Here is a 19,972-nt window from a genome sequence, read left to right on the forward strand (position 1 = left end):
TGCGGAATGTTCCCCGGGGGTGGGTGAGATGTCAATCAGCCCCAAGGCAACCTCACGGGAGGGCAGCAGTGTGTCATCGAGAGGGTTGTCAGAAACCGAGTTAGCTGACAGGAGAGAGGATAGACTGTTAAGGTGGGAAATAGCAAAAATGGAGTTAGAAGAAAAGAGGGAGGGGAGGAGGTTAGAACAGGAGAAGGAAGAGCGGAGAATGGCTCATGAATTCAAACTAAAAGAGTTAGAACTCCAGGCCCTGCAACGGGGACCCTTTCCAAATCCAAATGGTGGCAGCGAAACTAGAGAACCAACCAGGGAGTCCAGACCCTACCTGCCTAAGGATATAATTGCCAGCTATAGTCAGGGGGATGACATAGCCAAGTGGCTGGCAGCCTATGAGGTCTCCTTAAGAGCCCATGGGATCCAGGAGAAGCACTGGGGGGGGGTGGGTTGTATAAGTACATGCCTCCTACTGGTCGGGACACCTTGCTGGCCTTGGAATCAGAGGAGCAGACCAACTACCCCACCATGAAGCTAGCATTGGTCAGGAAGTTTGGGCTTACCCCGGAAAGGTATAGCCAGAAGTTCAGGGGGAGCCACAAGTTAAGCACCCAGAACTGGGTGGACTTCCTTGATTATGCAAGAAAGGCATTGGAGGGGTGGGTAAAGGGCAGTGAGGTGAGGGATTATGAGGGGTTGTATGATCTATTTTTGAAAGAGCACCTCCTCGAGAAATGCTTTCCCGAGCTGCGCCAACACCTGGTGGACAGCAAGCTGACCAATCCCCGGAAGCTTGCAGAGGAGGCGGACATCTGGGCAAGTACCCGGGTGTCCTCAAAGGGGACTGGAGGGGATTAAAACACACGGAAGGTACAGAAGGTCTCAGAAATACAGAGGGAGAGAAAAGAAACTAGCAAATCTCTCTATTGGGACCTAATAGTATCCTCTTTACATGCCCAGAATACACAGTTAATCTGGAAACAACCAAGAAAACAAAAACAAGAGAAGATGCACAAGGAGAGGAAAAAGATACCCATCAGCCCACTCATAAGTGGAATCTCGTCATCTGGGTATATGTTGGTAAATGGTGTCCTCTAGGGTCTGCCTTGGAAACAATCCATAGGACTGCCTAGTGATGGACCCAGAACATTTCACCAACAGATGACGGTATATGAGCGGGAGGGGTTGAGGTTGCAGTGCTCAAAGAAAAGGAAGAAGAAAAGGAAAATAATCCAAGTGATTCTAAAAATACCTACGATGATGTCATGAAATACTTTATTAGGGCTGAATAACAACATTGGTGGGTAGCAATTCCTTACATGCTATCAGCATACTGTTTTTAACCATACCACTTTGATGGTCAGCCCTAATAAAGTATTTCATGACATCATCGTAGGTATTTTTAGAATCACTTGGATTATTTTCCTTTTCTTCTTCCTTTTCTTTGAGCACTGCAACCTCAACCCCTCCCGCTCATATACCGTCATCTGTTGGTGAAATGTTCTGGGTCCATCACTAGGCAGTCCTATGGATTGTTTCCAAGGCAGACCCTAGAGGACACCATTTACCAACATATACCCAGATGACGAGATTCCACTTATGAGTGGGCTGATGGGTATCTTTTTCCTCTCCTTGTGCATCTTCTCTTGTTTTTGTTTTCTTGGTTGTTTCCAGATTAACTGTGTATTCTGGGCATGTAAAGAGGATACTATTAGGTCCCAATAGAGAGATTTGCTATTTTCTTTTCTCTCCCTCTGTATTTCTGAGACCTTCTGTACCTTCCGTGTGTTTTAGTGTCTAGTTGGGGGACTAGGTACCAGTAGGTCTATAATACATTTTTTCCCCTCGGACCCCCCCTTAACCGTTTATCTCTCTGGACTGGAGGGGATTCCCAAAAGGCCGGACAGGGCGCCCCCCAGAAGAAGGAGGGGGGAGATAAAAAGAGGGAGTTCTCTAAAGGTCCCCAAAACAATTTCCAGGGAAAGGGAACAGGTTTCACCCCTAAGGCAAACCCGCCCAGAAACCCTAATCCTGGCCAAAGCCAGCAGCCAAGGGTTCTCCACTGCTTTGAGTGTGGTGGTGTTGGACATTATAAGGGAGATGTCAGATGCCCAAAGAGACCACCCCCTCCCACCGGAGGAAAACCACCGGGAGTAGCTAGTGTAGCGCTCGGGGAGGAGTTGCCCTTAGATAAAGGAGGTGAGTGGGCGGGTGTCACCTTAGTGTCCCTGGGAGAACGGGAGATGGTTCCAAAGATCCAGGTACCCCCAAATACTGTTAAGTATGGGCAATGGATCACCATCAATGGCCAGAGAGGGGAGGCTCTGAGAGATACAGGAGCCAGTATGACTATGGTGAGAAGTCAACTGGTGTCTCCAGAGCAGGTGGTTCCCAATGTACTCCACCCCGCCGCGATGGCTGACGGCAGAATGGGCCACTATCCCGTGGCTGAGGTTCCCTTTGAGTGGGAAGGGGTTGCAGGTTCACTTCGAGTTGCCGTAAACCCTGCCGTGCCAGTTGATTGTCTGCTGGGGAATGATATGGAGCACAACGCTTGGAGAGAGGTGGAATACCGGACGCATTCTGCGATGCTGGGTACACCTCACTGGGCCTGTGTGAGCACAAGGTCTGCGACTACCCGGAGAGGGAGTTCGCTTGGGTTGGAGCCTGGAACAATGGCCCAACCCGCTGCCAAAAAGGGACAGACCCGAAGACAGGAAGAGCCTGCTTCGGCTTCCGCACCCCATGTGACAGATCGGCCACCTGCGGTGGTGGACCAGGAGTCCGTGGAGGGGGAAGTAGACTCTGTGGAGGATTTACCCATCCCTGCTGAGTGGCATGTGGAGGGAGGACCTACCAGAGAGGAATTCTGTAAGGGGCAGAGGGAGTGCCCTACCCTTGAGGGACTGAGGCGTCAGGCTGAAGCCCAGGCAGCAGGTGATGTTACGGGACACTACCATATTTACTGGGAGGATGGACTCCTCTACAGTGAACCCAAGGTACCCTTACCTGGTTCATCAAGGGCCTTGGTAGTCCCGCAACAATACCGAGCCTTTCTGCTGGAATTGGCTCATGCTATACCCTTGGCAGGACACTTAGGTCAGGACAAGACCTTTGCTCGGCTTGTCCTCCACTTTTACTGGCCTCAGATGAAAGTGGCGTCCAACACCTACTGTCGGACATGTGTATCCTGCCAGGCCAGTGGGAAAACAGGGGTGAAGCTGAAAGCTCCTCTGGAACCACTTCCCGTCGTTAGCACCCCTTTTGAAAGCGTGGGCGTCGACATTGTAGGGCCATTGGATCCACCAACAACCGCTGGTCACAGGTTCATCCTGGTTCTGGTGGATCATGCCACACGGTATCTAGAGGCAATTCCCCCAAGGACTGTCACTGCACCTGTGGTGGCTAGGGCCCTAATCGGGATCTTTACCCGAGTGGGTTTCCCCAAAGAAGTTGTGTCTGACAGGGGGACCAACTTTATGTCAGCTTATATGCGGGCAATGTGGAAGGAGTGTGACCTACTGGTTCACCACTCCTTATCACCCCCAGTCGAATGAACTGGTTGAGAGATTCAACAAAACCTTGAAGGGCATGATCAGAAGTCTGCCCGAAAGCCTGGGGAGGAAATGGGACGTCCTCCTACCCTGTTTGCTATTCTCCTACAGGGAAGTGCCACAGAAGGGAGTGGGCTTCAGCCCCTTTGAACTTCTGTATGGGCACCCTGTACGTGGTCCTCTCAGCCTGGTGAAGGATGGTTGGGAGAAGTCTCCCAGGAAACCCCCCCAGGATGTGGTGAGCTACATGCTGGCCTTCAGGAGGCAAATGGCGAAGTTGTGGAAGCAAGCTTCTGACAACTTGGAGGCCAGCCAGGCAGTCATGAAAGAGTGGTATGACCACAATGCTCACCAGGTGGAATTGGAGCCTGGCCAGAAAGTGTGGGTGATGGAGCCTGGAGAGCTTAGTGGCCTTCAGGATCGCTGGGCAGGCCCATTTGAAGTGTTGGAAAAGAAGGGTAAGGCCACATACCTGGTAGACCTTAAGACCCCTCGACAGCCCCTACGGGTGCTGCATGCCAACCGACTCAAACCCCACCATGAGAGGCCCGAGGTCATCCTAATGATGGTGACTGATGGGGGAGAGGAAGCGGAAAGCGAACCTCTCCCAGACTTGTTCTCGTCTCAAGAGAAGGATGGATCAGTGGAGGGAGTGATTCTCTCTCCCACTCTAACTCCTAAACAGCGGGAGGACTGCCGCCAGATACTGGAGCAGTACTCTACGTTGTTCTCCCTTGTCCCGGGAAGTACTCACCTGTGTACCCATGATGTGGACACAGGGGACAGCCCACCAGTGAAGTCAAAGACCTACCGGCTGTCCGACAAGGTGAAGGCTAGCATCCATGGAGAGGTTGCCAAGATGCTAGAGCTAGGAGTTATAGAACCTTCCAGCAGCCCTTGGTCCAGCCCGGTGGTGCTAGTGCCAAAAGCCGCTCCACCAGGCACCACACCAGAACTGAGGTTCTGTGTGGATTACCGGGGACTGAACTCAGTTACAAAGACTGATGCTCATCCGATCCCTAGGGCGGATGAATTAATTGACCGGCTAGCAGCTGCCCAATACCTAAGTTCCTTTGACCTCACTTCAGGGTACTGGCAGATCTCCTTGACAGATGGAGCAAAGGAAAGGTCAGCCTTCTCCACGCCTGAGGGACACTTCCAATTTTGTGTGATGCCCTTTGGGCTCAAAAATGCCCCTGCCACATTTCAGCGGCTGGTGAATCAGGTCCTCTCTGGAATGGAGAGTTTCTCCGCTGCCTACCTGGATGACATTGCTGTCTTCAGTAGCAGTTGGGAGGACCATTTGCAACATTTGCAAGCAGTTCTCCAGGCCCTGAAACAAGCTGGATTGACAATCAAGGCCAGCAAATGCCAGATTGGGCAGGGGTCAGCTGTGTACCTTGGACACTTGGTGGGTAGGGGGACAGTGCAGCCCCTGCAAGCAAAGATTGAGGCAATCATGGCCTGGGAACCCCCCAAGACACAGACTGAGGTCCGAGCTTTCCTGGGCCTCACAGGCTACTACCGTCGCTTTGTGAAGGGGTATGGCACTATTGTAGCGCCCCTCACAGAGCTCACCTCCAAGAAACAACCTCGACGGGTAGTTTGGACGAAAGCTTGTCAGCAAGCTTTTGAAAAACTGAAGCAGGCAATGTGTGCAGCACCGGTCCGGAGGGCCCCAGACTTCTCCAAGGAGTTCATTGTCCAGACAGATGCATCAGAACATGGCATTGGGGCAGTGTTATCGCAACTGAATGAAGAGGGCCTGGATCAGCCTGTGGTCTTCTTATCCAGGAGACTGCTTCCCCGGGAACAGAAGTGGAGTGCAATTGAGAGGGAAGCTTTCGCAGTGGTGTGGGCTCTGAAGAAGCTGCGGCCATACCGGTTTGGCTCGCACTTCCTGGTTCAGACTGACCACCGACCCCTTCGTTGGCTAATGCAGATGAAGGGGGAGAATCCCAAGCTGTTGAGGTGGTCCATCTCCCTACAGGGAATGGACTTCCGGGTGGAACATCGACCTGGAGTGGACCACGCCAATGCAGACGGTCTTTCCAGGTATTTCCGCCTTAGTGATGAGGACTCCCAAGGGGTTGGGTAGCTCTCCCCACTTTCAGCTGGGGGGGACGCGTGTTAGACCTGTCTGGCCTTTTGCGTAGTCCCTCTAATTTATTATTTATTTTGTCCCCTTTTTGCCCCTCATGCCCTTATTAATTTTTGTGTCCACTAGATTTTTCAAGGTGTTGGTCTAGGGGATAGGTGTTCTTTCGTCCTCATAGTTTTTCACCTCAGGCCTAGAGGCCTTTCCTGACAGGAATTTCTTTGGAGTCACAAAATGGTGGCTACCAACTGTCACAGCTGACAAACCTAGAACCTGTCCCATAGGATAGAGTAGGGCATTCCAGAACCTTCTGGCCCCTTCTGGACCTCTGAGGGTCAGCCTATAAAAGGCGGAATGTTGGTCAGCCATTTTGTCTTGCCAGTGAGGAACAGCTAGAGTGAAGGCTGAGGTCTGGTGGGGGTAGGGTCCTTAAGGGTGGACTGCTCTACAAGGGTTGCCCTCTGTCTGGGTTCACCACCCCCCCCCCGTTCCTGTTGTCCTAGCCAAGTTAGTTCTGTCCTGCTCACCCTGGTCAGAGAGGTGCCCAAGTTAGATGAAGGAGTTAATCCCAGTGATCTGTGGAGCGGAGGAGGTCCCTGCAGTGGGAATCAAACTAGGAGTTCGCCTGTGCACCTATATCTGTCCAGTAAAGAGGGTTAGGGGATTGTTGCTGAAACTGGAGATCTGGGGTCTCTAACGTGAAGGATTCCCCCCTTTTCACCCCCTCTCCCTGGTGAGAAGTAAGCTCCTGCCCTGCATGACACTGAGACTTACTTATCGGCGCCTGGACCTGCAGCGCGTGACAAACCTCCCCACTCGTGAGGAAGAGGAGTGAGGAGTTAGGGTCTATTGGGCCTGAGCATTTTCCTCTGTTTCTGCTGTGAGCGGGACCCCTGGGGCGCCTAACGCGCTTCTGTGTCAGCGCCACCGAAGGATAGAGAAAAGGGGGCAAGTTGTGTGGTACTCAGCGCCACTGCGCATATTCCCAACTGAGCTGGGTAGTCGCCACAGGAGGGGCCTAGGACCGAGCAGGCCCACTGCGGAGTCACTACCCCGTGGGAAGTAGGCGGAGCAATCTCTTTGGCCGGACCACTCAATTCCCGCGCATGCGCGAATGCGCCGAGGAGGAACCGCCGACAGCCACTGGTGAGGAGAGGGAGCGGCTCCGTCAAGTGGCTGGCCTTCCGCCGACGCGCCGAAGAGGAGATCCTAGGAGGGAAGCGGCTCTGTCGAGCGGCTGGCTCCCCGCCTAAGTGCCGAGATTACACCTAGAAGGGCCTCCACTCCTCTGTGAGGAGAGGGAGCGGGGAGGCCCGATTTTGGTAGGAGAACGCCCCTTAAGCGAGGGGGTGTGTCGGAAGATCACGCTTGCAAGCACACATCTTCAAGTAAGCCGGGAGCCTAAGGGGTGGAGAAGGAGAGCCTGTTAGGCTCCGGATCATCTGACTTCCTTTACATCAAGTGGTGCAGCCCTGGTTGACTCCTGTATAGGACAAGGGGTAGAGGGACTGTTAACTAACCTCACATTGTTAAGCCTACAGCTTAAATGATCCTATAGTCCTTTTGAAGGGTGAAAGGTAACAGAGGTCCTAACCAGTCTATAGGTACATTCTTTCCTAGCCTCTAGTGCCTAAAAATTGGGACAGCTTGTCCTTAGAAAGGGTGGGGCTGGTGAGGGGATCGATAACCTGGGCTGGGGAATGTTAACCTGTGCCTGGCAATAGAGCAATTGGGGGAAGTGGTGGTTACCTGTTTAAGCCTTGATTACAAAAGAAGATTCAGAAAGGGGTTAAACAGAGTACAGTAAATGTTCATCTGGACTGTTGAAGTATGTAAATGTTTACCTGCTAGACGTGGTTAAGTGAAGAGCTTAAAGATGCTGGAATGTATTGAACTGTAAATTTTAAGACAAGAGAGCAAAGATTATTTTTTATAAACAAGCTCGTATTTTTCCAAACATTGGTGTAGCGTCATTTTTGGGTGAAATTGTGTTGGATTACTGCGGGGTGGATTGCAACCTTTACACATGTGCCTCTATTGATAGTGTCTTACCCTAGGCCAGGCTACCCAAGGTGACCTGACATATTTAGGTTCCAACACTAAGCTACTGTGTAACTTAAATACTATTCTTTTTGTACTACGGAGTGACACTATTTCTAACATAAGTCATCTGAGAGACTGTGAAACTGACTGAATCTGTGTGTGAGTGGCTGTATAGGTGAATAAGTGGGAGTTGCAGTATTGGTGGGTGTTTTGGTGGGTGAGTGAGTGTGTGAGATGCTGTATGGGCGGGTGAGTGGCTATATGGGTGGGTGAGTGGCTATATGGGCGGGTGAGTGGCTATATGGGCGGGTGAGTGGCTATATGGGTGGGTGAGTGGCTATATGGGTGGGTGAGTGGCTGTATCAATGGGTGAGTGGCTGTATCAATGGGTGAGTGGCTGTATCAATGGGTGAGTGGCTGTATCAATGGGTGAGTGGCTGTATCAATGGGTGAGTGGCTGTATCAATGGGTGAGTGGCTGTATCAATGGGTGAGTGGCTGTATCAATGGGTGAGTGGCTGTATCAATGGGTGAGTGGCTGTATCAATGGGTGAGTGGCTGTATCAATGGGTGAGTGGCTGTATCAATGGGTGAGTGGCTGTATCAATGGGTGAGTGGCTGTATCAATGGGTGAGTGGCTGTATCAATGGGTGAGTGGCTGTATCAATGGGTGAGTGGCTGTATGGTTGAGTAGGTGGATGTGTGAGTTGGCTGTATGGGTGAATGAGTGGGTCTGTCAGCGACTGTATTGGTGAGTGTGTGGTGGTGCAAGTGCTTGTATGGATGTGTGAATGTTTATGTAAGTGGTTATAGGTGTGAGAGGCTGCATAAATGGTTGTATGGGTGAATGAGTGAGTGGTGCCAGGGACTTCTTTGCCACACCCAGTGTTATTTATCAGCATCCATTAGGAATCCATGTTAACCACATAGCATTTTCCGTCCAGTACAGAAAAACAAAGAGAGATAGTGGTCATAACATTAAGATTAGTTTTGCAATCACCAATGCTCGTTTCCTAACACAGAACACCTGTAGGTCCACACGTGTCCGCATGGAACCGCTCACGTTGTCCAGTCACAACGTCTTTCACAATGCATGCTCACTTCCTGAATAACGTGCTCCAACTGCTCTTTTAATTGGCTATAAATGGCAGTGTCCCTCAAAGCCCTTCATGTGACTTTCTTCTGGGTTCCTGTGTGCATTTTCTGCTCGCTCCTGATTGGACAACTCCCCAGTCCCCGACTGGTTGCTGCCTAGCTTCTGCATCTATGCCGGTTCTTCTGCTTCGCTCGGGAAGGCATTTCCTTCACTACGTTCCGGAATCCTGCCTCAAGCTAGCGGGCAACCGACTCTCCAGGAACTCCTCTCTTCAGGAGGTCAAGTCAGCATCGCCCCCCTACAGCTGAGTGACTGCTGGACGTGAGTGTATTATTAGCGTTTGTGGTGCTTTGTAACACTTGTGTATCTCGGTTAAAACTGAAGTAGGACAATGTGTTGGTATTATTGTGCTTCCTTGTAATATAGGATTTGAAAACTTCTTCCATGGTATTTGGGATACAAGTATTAGGAGTTGACCTCTTTTGATATTGTCATCTTTACCTAAGCTTGGAATGAGCGTCTTGCTCAAATATTCCCTAAAGAACATTTGACTATTTTGGACCATGTCATGAGTGATGAATATGTGAGGTCATAAGCAGTACATTGCAGGGGCGCACGTTATAGGTAGCTCAGGTAACTATAACTGCTGAATATCTATGGTTTTGTATAAGTGAAACTATAACCAATATATGAAATATGACCCCAATATAACGTCCCTAACCCTTTGTTTTTTGCAGTGAAATTCTAGTGTTTTTAAATAATTCTATTTACCAACTATAACCGCTCTGCTCTTGTTTTTTAGTGATTTAAGTTTTTGCTCCATTTTATTGGCTAACTGTAACCTGTGACCGGTGACCTTTGAGTGTTTGTTTGTGAGTGGCTGTATAGGTTATTTAGTGGTGCATGTGTGGCTGTATTGCTCCGAGTGGGTGTATGAGTAGTCGTAAGGGTCTTTAACTGGGTTGTGTTGCGGGTGTCTGAGTGGTGTATGTGACCTGTAAGTGGATGGGAGAGTGGCAGATGAGTGGGTGTGCGAGTGGGTGTGCGAGTGGGTGTGCGAGTGGGTGTGCAAGTGGGTGTGCAAGTGGGTGTGCAAGTGGGTGTGCAAGTGGGTGTGCAAGTGGGTGTGCAAGTGGGTGTGCAAGTGGGTGTGCAAGTGGGTGTGCAAGTGGGTGTGCAAGTGGGTGTGCAAGTGGGTGTGCAAGTGGGTGTGCAAGTGGGTGTGCAAGTGGGTGTGCAAGTGGGTGTGCAAGTGGGTGTGCAAGTGGGTGTGCAAGTGGGTGTGCAAGTGGGTGTGTAAGTGTCTGTGTGGGAGTGTCAGTAGCTGTGGGAGTGACTGTACCAGAACGGAACCTGGTCTGCCCCTTTATCCTACAAGAAAACACAGTTTTCCACAAAATGTCTACCTAAACAGAGTACTTTCTTGAGGTTCGTTACTAAGAACTACCTAATTGGTTGAATGTCCAGTGCATATTCTACATTACATCTGCGTAATCGACCATGAGCTCCATGACCTTGTACGAGTTTCGGCACTGTAATTGGTCCTTGTGCATCTTTATTAATAAATCTGTGATAATATGAATTCTCTAATAAAGAAGATAAGACTACAAAGAGGTAAATCTCCACCAAACAAGTATACTTTTTCTTAACTATATGAAGTAAGTGGTTCTACGTTTGGTTAAGATGTCGTCGTATACCACAGCATCAAGAACGCGTGTCACCAGCACCCTGCTGATTTTCACCTGTCGTTCTGTGAGGCCACCCATCTAGTCTCTCATTGACCTTCCTCCCATGCCCCCTGCATGAGTGACTCTTTAGTCAAAAGGGACTATTGGCCCAAAGTCCAGGTATCATGTAGTCCCACATGGAAGGATAGCAGAGGAGATTTCGGAAGCAGCTTTTAATTGACTTGCGAGAATTGGCAGGTTCTTAATGGAGCCGTCTTTTAAAATTCATACACATAATAAGAAGTCAGGTTATCAGGTGGACCACCAGGGTGCCCATGTTTTACCAAGCGCAGGAGGCTGTGCTTTTTATTTTTTTTGCTGCAATTCGGTAGCCATTTCTGTTTAAACAATCAAAAATAGTAAAATGCTTTTTGGCCCTGGCCAGGGCCAAAGTAGTCTGGGTATTCCTATTTTTACCCCTTTTCTTTTTTTTTTTTCTGGAATCAGCTGAAGTAAAGCCCCACAATGGCTGCAAACACTTTCTAGTTGAAGTGTTGGCAGACAATCAGATCAAAGCACAAGATCTGGAGGGTTTGCAGAGCCTTCACATCTCTGCATATACAATTTATTTTTTTACATAACTAAACAACTACTGAACGGATTTACATCAAATAACAAAGAAAGGTTCTTTTTGGACCAAGAGCTACCTTTCTGTTAAATTTGGTGCAATTCCGTCTAGGGTTCAGGCTGTTGTCGTATTTAAGATCTAAGGACGTTAACATTGGAAAAACACTTTGACCCCCTCCCTGTTCTCAGCCCCCCGCTTGATGGATCGCCCCAAAAGTTTCCATGCCCAACAAGGATCATCAGCACACTTTTTTGGGAACATTTTGTGAAGGTTTGTCAACCAGTGCCCAAGATGTAGGCAAGTCAAAAACTCTTTTTCTATGGAACTGTGGGGAGGGGAGGGGATGGAAGGGAAGGACATTTCTTTACCAGCACAGGATTATGACAGAAAGCGCAACCTCAAATCTGCTTTGTCCTGCGTTTTTGGGAGAGACATCGTTTCTTTCGACAGTGCTGGCCGCGCCCCACTAAACGGAGACTGTGCGTAGTGTCGTCAGGGAGGCGTGGCAAGGTGGCGAGGCAGCGAGTGGTGAGGGAGTGAGCCGTGAGCAGGAACCGGGGTGAGAGGACTGAGAGCCGGCATCCAAGCCAGGCACCGCGGTGAGCTGAAGGCCGAGGTAGCAGTGATAAGGGCTGCGCTTTGCCCTGTCCAGCCCTGCCCGAGGTTCATCGGCTCATCGGCTTATCGGCTCAGGTGCGTGAAGTGTTGAGTGCCGGTGGAGACGGTGCAGAGCGACCTTCGTCTGGTAAGTCGAGTAGTTTGTCGAGTCAATCTGACTCTGTGCTGGGGTGTAGGGTGTGGCTGAGAGTCCCTGCAGCGCTCGGCTTCCGCCGCTGTTGCTGCGTGGGGGTTTCCCTCCCTATCACCTTCCCTCCCCCCCAGACTGCTTGCTTGCTTGCCATTTGTTGTTGGCCGCACGTGTGAGTACCTGCACCGCTCCCCGATCACCTCACCTCACCTGCGCGCGCTGAGGGCTGCTCTAGTTTGCTTTGGCTCACCAGGGCCTGCTCAGGCCCCTCCTCTTCACCCCCTTCGCCGACCTCGCGCACCTACCTGGTCGACTGGCCAGTCTTCCCAGCTCTGGGGCTGCTCCCTCCGCTCTCTTTCCTAGTGCCTGCCCTGACCCGGGCTCCGCAGGCAACCAGCCCCACTGCCCCCATAGTCCATCGGGTGAGTCGCGTTGGTCGTCGAGCTGTAACCAACACAGCGACGCGGCCATTACCCTACCCCCGATAGGGCACGTGGGGAGCGGTGTGTGAGGGCTGCCGCGGGTCCGTGGTCTGGGCGGGCGGGTTGAGCCGAGTGGGGGGGTGCCTCGCATTGGGAGTCCTACTCAGAACCAGTCCCTTCCTCAGTAGCTGGAACCATGAGGTCAGGGAAAGTAAGGAAGAACACTGCAGTTCCCAAGCGGCGGAGATCCAAACAAACTGACCCAGAAGCAGTTCCCGAGCGGCGGAGATCCAAACAAACTGACCCAGAAGTGGAGCTCCATCAGGGCAGTCAAAACTCGCCCAGAACTTCTCCAGAAAAAATGGCAAAAACTTTGCAGATCCCCAATAGAGATATACACAAAGTAAGCACCACAGTAAAATCAAAAGCCCTAAAATCCTTGAGTCTGCTCGACTACTTTAAAAAAGACCCACAAATGATTATCCTGTCATCTCAGCAACAACCCCCGCCCCTGGGGCTAATGAGGTCCGGAGCCCCGGTTGACTCAGCTGAATCAAGTGCATCCTCTTGGTGTCCGCTACCCTCCCAATCTTGGGTGCCTGAACCTGAAAATTTGGCCCAACCTCCAGGAGTCTTCATCTTTGGAGGAATAACCAGCGATCAGCCCAAGGACCACTCGGGTGACTCAATTCACAATCAAAACCTTGAACTTAATCAACAAGCCCAATTACCATTGTGTCAGCCGCCTTCTCCCTCTACAGTGGCTACAGAAGTAGCCGGCCAACTACAACTTCAGCTGGCGGGCCCCAAGCCTGAGCCAAGATCACCTCTTGATTTGATACAGCCAAGACCATCTCTGGACTTAACACAGCTGCCTGAAATTAAACATCAACTAATCCAACATAGCCCGGGGGCGCCAATGGACCCTTTAAAAACCCCTTTTGGCCAATTAATTTTTGCTCAAATTCACGGTCAAAACATCATTGCTGGTACAAACAGCAGTCAATCACTCGACCCACTCCAAAATACAATTACTCCAAAGGAGCAGTCAATTGCCCAAAGCCCCGACTTTGCCCCACACGCCGCATCTGTTGCAACTAAGATATCACTTCAAAAACAGCCAAACACCTCTGACCCCAGCGAGCAGCTTTTAGCGGACTTATCGTTCTTCTTTAAAAACACCCAAAATTCTCCCAATTCAACACCCACCAAAAATCTCCATAAAACGGAGCACGCAGGGAGCAGTGTCTGGCCACAACTTCTTCAGACATTTGAACACACAGTCACTGCTCTAAACTACCACTCAGAAAAGCTAGAGATTCAGGTCAACCTTTTAAATACTCTAGCCCTATTTACATCAGGGATTGACAGCAAACTCGATAAGTTGAATAACCTAATCATAGGGGCCCAAGCGTCCACAAAGCTAATACAATCTGTCTGCTGCTGCTCCCCAATCATCGACTCTCTCTCCTCACTTCCTGAACTGCTATCGGATATCATAAAGGAAGTTAAGTGTGTGAAAGGAGGCTCCTCATTTGCAAAACCGGGTTTGCAACAACAAAACCAGTCCGCTTTGCCGCACTATCCTGCCAACACATGGCTCATGACCAATGAAGAAATGGAGTCTTCTGACGGAACAGCTCCCTGCCCAACTCAATGCAATGGGGACGTGACTGGCGGGCAAACACAAACCTTGCCGATGAGTACTGCACAATCTAAACTCATGACAGAAAATGGCGGGGCTACAAGTGAACGCCCAGTTAGAGTTAATCATTCAGTCACAGGGCCGAGGACTGGGTCAGTGCCCCTTATTGGGCCCACACTGGAAGAACCCCAAGCCCAACCCCCGCCGTGCAGCAAGAGAGAACGCAAACGCCAACGTAAAAACAGAAATAAAATCAGGGCCAGCGTTAACACGGCTCACCGGAAGCTCTTCCCCCTTTTTGAAAAACAGGCGAACAACAAGTCTCTAGGTGAGATGAGTGCTTTATCACCTTTAATGAACCCTCAAGAAGAAATACCAGGCTCGGACACCCAACAGGGCAAGACAAACGCCCCAGATATGGGTGAATCGGCCATGGAACTAGTAACAGACGAGCCTAGTACAGCTACGGAATCTTCAGGGACGGAAACCAACGAAATCAACAAGGTAAAACCAACGAAGCCCACGACAAATCAAGCAAAAACTAATCTAGTGTTGGATTCAGTCCCACTCGGAGCGGCCAATGTCACTCCCAGAATGACCTTTAAAAAAACAATTTACAATAAACATGTAAATTGGTCCAATCCTACACGACATTTGCCGAACGTCGTATATCGGCAGTCGCAACAGAAGCAAGAATTGGACGCAGGCCAGTCACCAAATGAATCACATTTGATTGATCAAACAAACGAAAATGACTCGCCCCATCATCAGCTCCTATTAGTCCCAGAATATAAATCTAAGGGCCGCCAAGACATTCTTAACAGAACAAATATATTAAAATTAGCGGTGGGCATCCCGGGGCTTGAAGGCTTGGCCTCAAAGCACATCGAATCCATAGAGTTTCTTCCCCCCAGAGGTAGCCAACCATCTGAGGCAACCTTGGTGTCCTTTAAGTCGGCCAGCTGGGTGGGTGCCTTTATGGATTATAAGACCATCCTGCGAAGCTGGGGCATCAGAGTTTACCCATACACCACGCCCGGCTACCCCACTACCCCAATCTCCATCACTTCAACAAGTCGAGAGCATTAGATCGGCCATCATTGCAAGACCATACTCGATCCTAAAAAATGCATCAGGACCCCAAGAACTTTGTAAAACACCATTAACAGAGGTTCCCGACACTGATCCCAGCCAAGGATGGTGGTGGCTCCCCGCGATTTTGTCGAACAAAAGCTCAGAATGAACCCCAGCGGCAGGGTTTGTGGGTACAATAAATAAACCTTTGGACGTGCGAATGTGGCCAACAGTTTCTCTAATTACACACGATCATCAAGGTCATGACAAATTCATATCATGTTCCTGGAACATCAGTGGGCTTCACCACAAAATCGAGAGTCAAGAAACTCTCTCTTTCCTATGTGAGCATACAACAATAGTCCTTCAGGAAACCTGGGCAACCGATGGCCACCCCATCATCGGGTTTATTGAATTCTGGAACCCAGCCCTCAGGGATAGCCCCCATGGCCATGCAAAAGGTGGCCTATCAACTTATATATCCACAAATTTAAAGGGCTCAATTAAACGCCTTTCAATTAAAGAAGATTGGATTCTAGGAGTCAAAATCAATCGGTGGCGAAACCTTCGCTCTTTACTTTTTTTAAATGTATATATCAATCCAAGCTCCCGCACCAAAAAAACTCATTTGGCCCGGTTAACGGAAATCATGAGCAACCTGGCCGCCGATTATCCAACTTCGGATTGTATCGTTACGGGGGACTTCAATACTAACTTATTCCAGGGATTAACTGCGGACACCGAGGAGCCATCCCTGTATCACATCATCGAGGCCATAACTCAAACCAGACCGCAGAACCAACCCCATAGCGATCTAGGAGAGCTCTGCGTGTCGAGGCTCAATAGTGCAGGTTACTTGGTAATGAATGGCAGGTCAGCAGGGGATACCCCACCAAACTGGTCTTGGTCTAATGGCAGCAAATACTCCTACTTGGATTACACTATCTGCAATGCTGACCTTTTACACTATCTAGACATATTCAGTATTCTTCCACGCACCGAAAGCGACCACAGGCCCCAGGTTTTTTCCTTCAATATAAGACCAGGGACTCATAAATTAGCACTCCCAACCCACCAGGGAACATACTCAGAAAATCTAAAGCGCCTGAAGTGGAGCAACGAAATTGGCCCGAAAATCCTACAAGTATGTAAGGACTTTAGAAACAACGATGACAATCCAGATGCCTCACCGATCGCCACTTGGACGTCGCTCTGCTTCCACCTGACTAGATGCTTCCCAGCTAATACGCAGGGTCACAGTCGAACTAAGACCCGCAAATTTGCACTATCTCTAAACACAAAATCACTCAAAAAGGCAAGGAACAACGTGCTGCGGCAACTCGTTAAATCTCCGGGCAACTGTGAAATTTTGAACAGATATCACAGAGCCCAAAAGGATTTCAGGTTGGCAATCACCAAGGACAAGCTCATCTATGAAAACCACTTTTGGTGCAAGCTGGTGTGGGAGAGCAAGAGGAAAAATGCCAGGAAACTCTGGGCTTTAATTAATCACTCAAACCTGAGCTACTCAAGCTTCGGAAACGCAAACATTCAAGAAGCAGATTGGGCAACTTATCTTACGGACCACTTCAAGGCACAAGATCATCCTGATCTGGCAGGACAGGGCCTGCCAGCAGAATTGGGTGCTGGCTCTGGTATTAAAGGGCTAATCTCTATCGATGTAACACCCCGGCTCGACGACCCACACTTGGTGACTGATGACAGGACAACCACAGCGATAAAGGCTAGACAAGATGGAGCACCTGGCCCTAATGGCCTGCCACAAAACTTGTTCAAATCAGACAATCTTTTGGTCTGGATTGCTAACTAACCTTTTTAACTATGCACTGAGAACTGCAATAATCCCAGACTCATGGCGGGGTGCAATTATTCATCAGATTTATAAATCAGGTTCGCGAGCTGCCCCCCAGAACTACAGACTTATAGCCCTGTTGGATATCGAGGCGAAACACTATGCAGGGCTTCTTCTGGAGGACCTGAGGCAATGGGCAAATGACTTCAACAGGGTGCCAATGAATCAAACTGGGTTCACCGCTAATTCAGGGACCATGACCAATCTACTAGTGGTGTCATCTATTGTCGACAAAGCCCTTTTAACATCTAGGCTTGTGTTTTGCTGCTTTGTCGACTTCAAAGCTGCATTCGACAGGGTCCCCAGGGAGGCCCTTTGGGAAAAGCTGAGTAAGTGGGGAATTCCTAACAATTTATTGAATGCAATTATCCAACTGCACTCCCGTACTTGGGTTCGAGTAAAGCTGGGGTCCGGCACGCATCTCTCGCATCTCTCGCGAAAAATCTCTACATCAAGAGGGGTTAAGCAGGGATGCGTGCTGGCCCCTCTCTTATTCAACCTGTTCATTGCCGACTTATCAAGTGCCCTGGATGGCGTAAACAGCCACTCGCCAAAGGTAGGAGGCACGGCATTAAGCAACCTTTTATATGCCGATGATCTGGCTTTATTTAGCCTCACTAGGGTAGGGCTGCAAAGGCTTCTTGACACACTACTAAAATACACAATTAATAATCAATTAGAAGTTAACCTGAAAAAGACCCAGGTTGTTGTATTTGGGAAAAAGCGATATGCCGGTGGTGGATGGTCTTTTAACAACAATAGCCTCGCCATAGGCAATTCGTACAAATACCTGGGGGTCCACTTGGACTACAGAGGCAACCTCATAAAGCAGCGCAAAGAGATTGCTATTAAAGCAACAACGCTCGCGGTGTCATTAACTAAGCTTGCAAAAAATCTCTCGGGCCCCACCCTGTCCCCTCTCTTGGAAGTCCTGAAAGCGAAAGTTGGCCCTACTCTGTCGTATGGTATAGGGATTTTTAATGGGAAATTAAACACAGCTTTGAATCGACATACGATAAAGATTTATAAAAAGGTTTTCCAGTTGCCACACTCTGCATCCCCCCCACAGATCAGACTAGAGTTGGGGTTACTGAACTACGACGTTTCCTGTATAGGGGTATTTCTTAATCTTTGTCATAAATTACGACAATCAAACTCAGGTACGTTAGAGGCTCTAGTTTGGCAAGAAATAATGGAGAAAAACCCGGGAGGAACTTTTGGCCGACTTTTTAAGAATTACATCGAACAAATTTCAGCAGATGGCCTTTGGGCCCTTAATCCTAGTCAGTCTGCATTTAAACTTGCAATTAAAAAAACCATAAGATCTTTATCACTCATTACAGACAAAGCACTGTTCTCAAAACGAAGCCACGCGTGGGCAGTCATTCATTCTTATAATCAGCTAGCCCCCTCCGCTTATTTTTCTAGTCCCTTTTCATTGTACCTAAAACGCTGCTTTATAAGCATTAGAATGGGTGATTGGCGATTTTTGCAAAACCTTCCCACCTGGCGTCGCGCGGAAGAGGACACTACCTGCAGAGGGTGCGGCAAAGCAGCAGAAACGCTACTCCATGTGGTCTGCATCTGCCCCGCCTTCGACCTCCAACGCAGGCTTAAGCTGAGGGGGGAATGGAATCGACTGGGGGTCCGGACCTGTAGGCAAGCTATTATTGCTGCATTGAGCCCGGATAACACTGACCTAAATATAAGACTGACAAACCTGATTCAGAATGCTTATCGTAATTTTAAACAAAAAAGTCTTGCTACTGCTTTATCCCCATCCGTTTTAATCTAATCAATGCCTTTTAAACATGAAAAAAAGGCAGCCAGCGCAGAGAACACTTTAAACAACAGGTTGAGAGAACGGGTCATTTTAAGTATGCACTTACTGTTTGGGAAGCGGTTTTAATAATTGGTTGTTTGCATTGTTTTACTATGTATGAATAATACAAATCTGCAATTCTCTTTTAAAGATATTTGTTTTATATCTAAATAAAGACCATTTATCTATCTTATCTATCTCACATGATTATGACCAATAAAGATATAAAGCAGACTAGATGGTTCTCAGTGTTCACATTTGTACACTAATAGAAGCCAAATTTTCCATACCTTTTACTACTGCGTGAATAAAGTCATCCACAGTTTCATCATGGATTTTAAAACTATGCTTCTCAAAACATTTTTTGAAGAAAAAAAAAAAAAAAATGAATCACGCAACACTTGAATTAAGAAATCAAACAAGGTTGTGGAATTGAGCAAGAAAAGTATAGCAGTCAGGAGTATCCTGCACTGTAGTAGTGCTGAATGGAACTTTGTCATTGGGAAAGATAACGGTCAAATTCTCAATTTTTACATAAAAATGCTATAATAAAAAAAGATGCCCCTACCCTTGGCTTTAGAGGTTTTACGGTTGGAATATCCGTCCCCTCTGCTCGTTGTCTGCTTGAATCAAACGCCTTCCTCTTCTTAACAGCCGTTTTCTGACAAATGGGTACATGTTTTTTCTGCATTCAAAATAGAAATAAGAATACATACAAAAGTGTGACTAAATAAAAAATTACTCCTTGCCACGTATATACACTTTATGATTTAAGTAATGGCTCATGAAGGAGGAAGCATAATCTGCAAAGCGTCATGACTAAAAAGCAAGCAAAATATTCCTGTAGAGAATGCCTACACTTATTTCTAGCGTGCCAGTGCAGAAAACAGTGTCTACAATGTATGAGCTATGGATTATTTTATCTCACCATGGATGATGACAGAAATACCAAAAATAACTGTAAGGATCAGACTACAGATTAATGGCAAATGACAACACTAATGTTGAAAACCACGGAAAATGGGCCAACTGAATTTAAGATTTAAAAAATTACAAATGGAGCATTTTGAAATTAAAACTTCCATCACCTTCGAAAGGAGATCACCTTTACCCAAACTGCCATGATGCAGGTGGAACAAAGGACGATGCTTTAGAAGCTTGCTTATGAAAGAAATGCACTTAAAAAGGGATCTGGAAATTACACATAAGTTATAACTAGAAATAAAATGGTATTACACCTTCAGAGTAGCTGAGAGTCTCACTGTAACACAATAAGCTACATTTTGTGGTGCAGAGTGGAATACACAAG

The 19,972-nt window shown here is 48.5% G+C and overlaps 1 protein-coding gene across 2 annotated transcripts in view; it reads right to left on the bottom strand.

Moving 5' to 3' along the window:
- Positions 1-19,972, bottom strand: part of ZC2HC1A (zinc finger C2HC-type containing 1A) — a 353,235-nt gene that overhangs the window by 300,807 nt on the left and 32,456 nt on the right. For both annotated transcript variants that reach the window (XM_078687119.1, XM_078687120.1), the window contains exon 3: positions 19,232-19,348. In XM_078687119.1, coding sequence (XP_078543245.1) covers positions 19,232-19,348 — 117 coding nt within the window. The remainder of the gene's footprint in view (positions 1-19,231; positions 19,349-19,972) is intronic.

Source organism: Lissotriton helveticus, chromosome 4_1 (genome assembly GCF_964261635.1).
Source record: "Lissotriton helveticus chromosome 4_1, aLisHel1.1, whole genome shotgun sequence".
Lineage (NCBI taxonomy): Eukaryota > Metazoa > Chordata > Amphibia > Caudata > Salamandridae > Lissotriton > Lissotriton helveticus.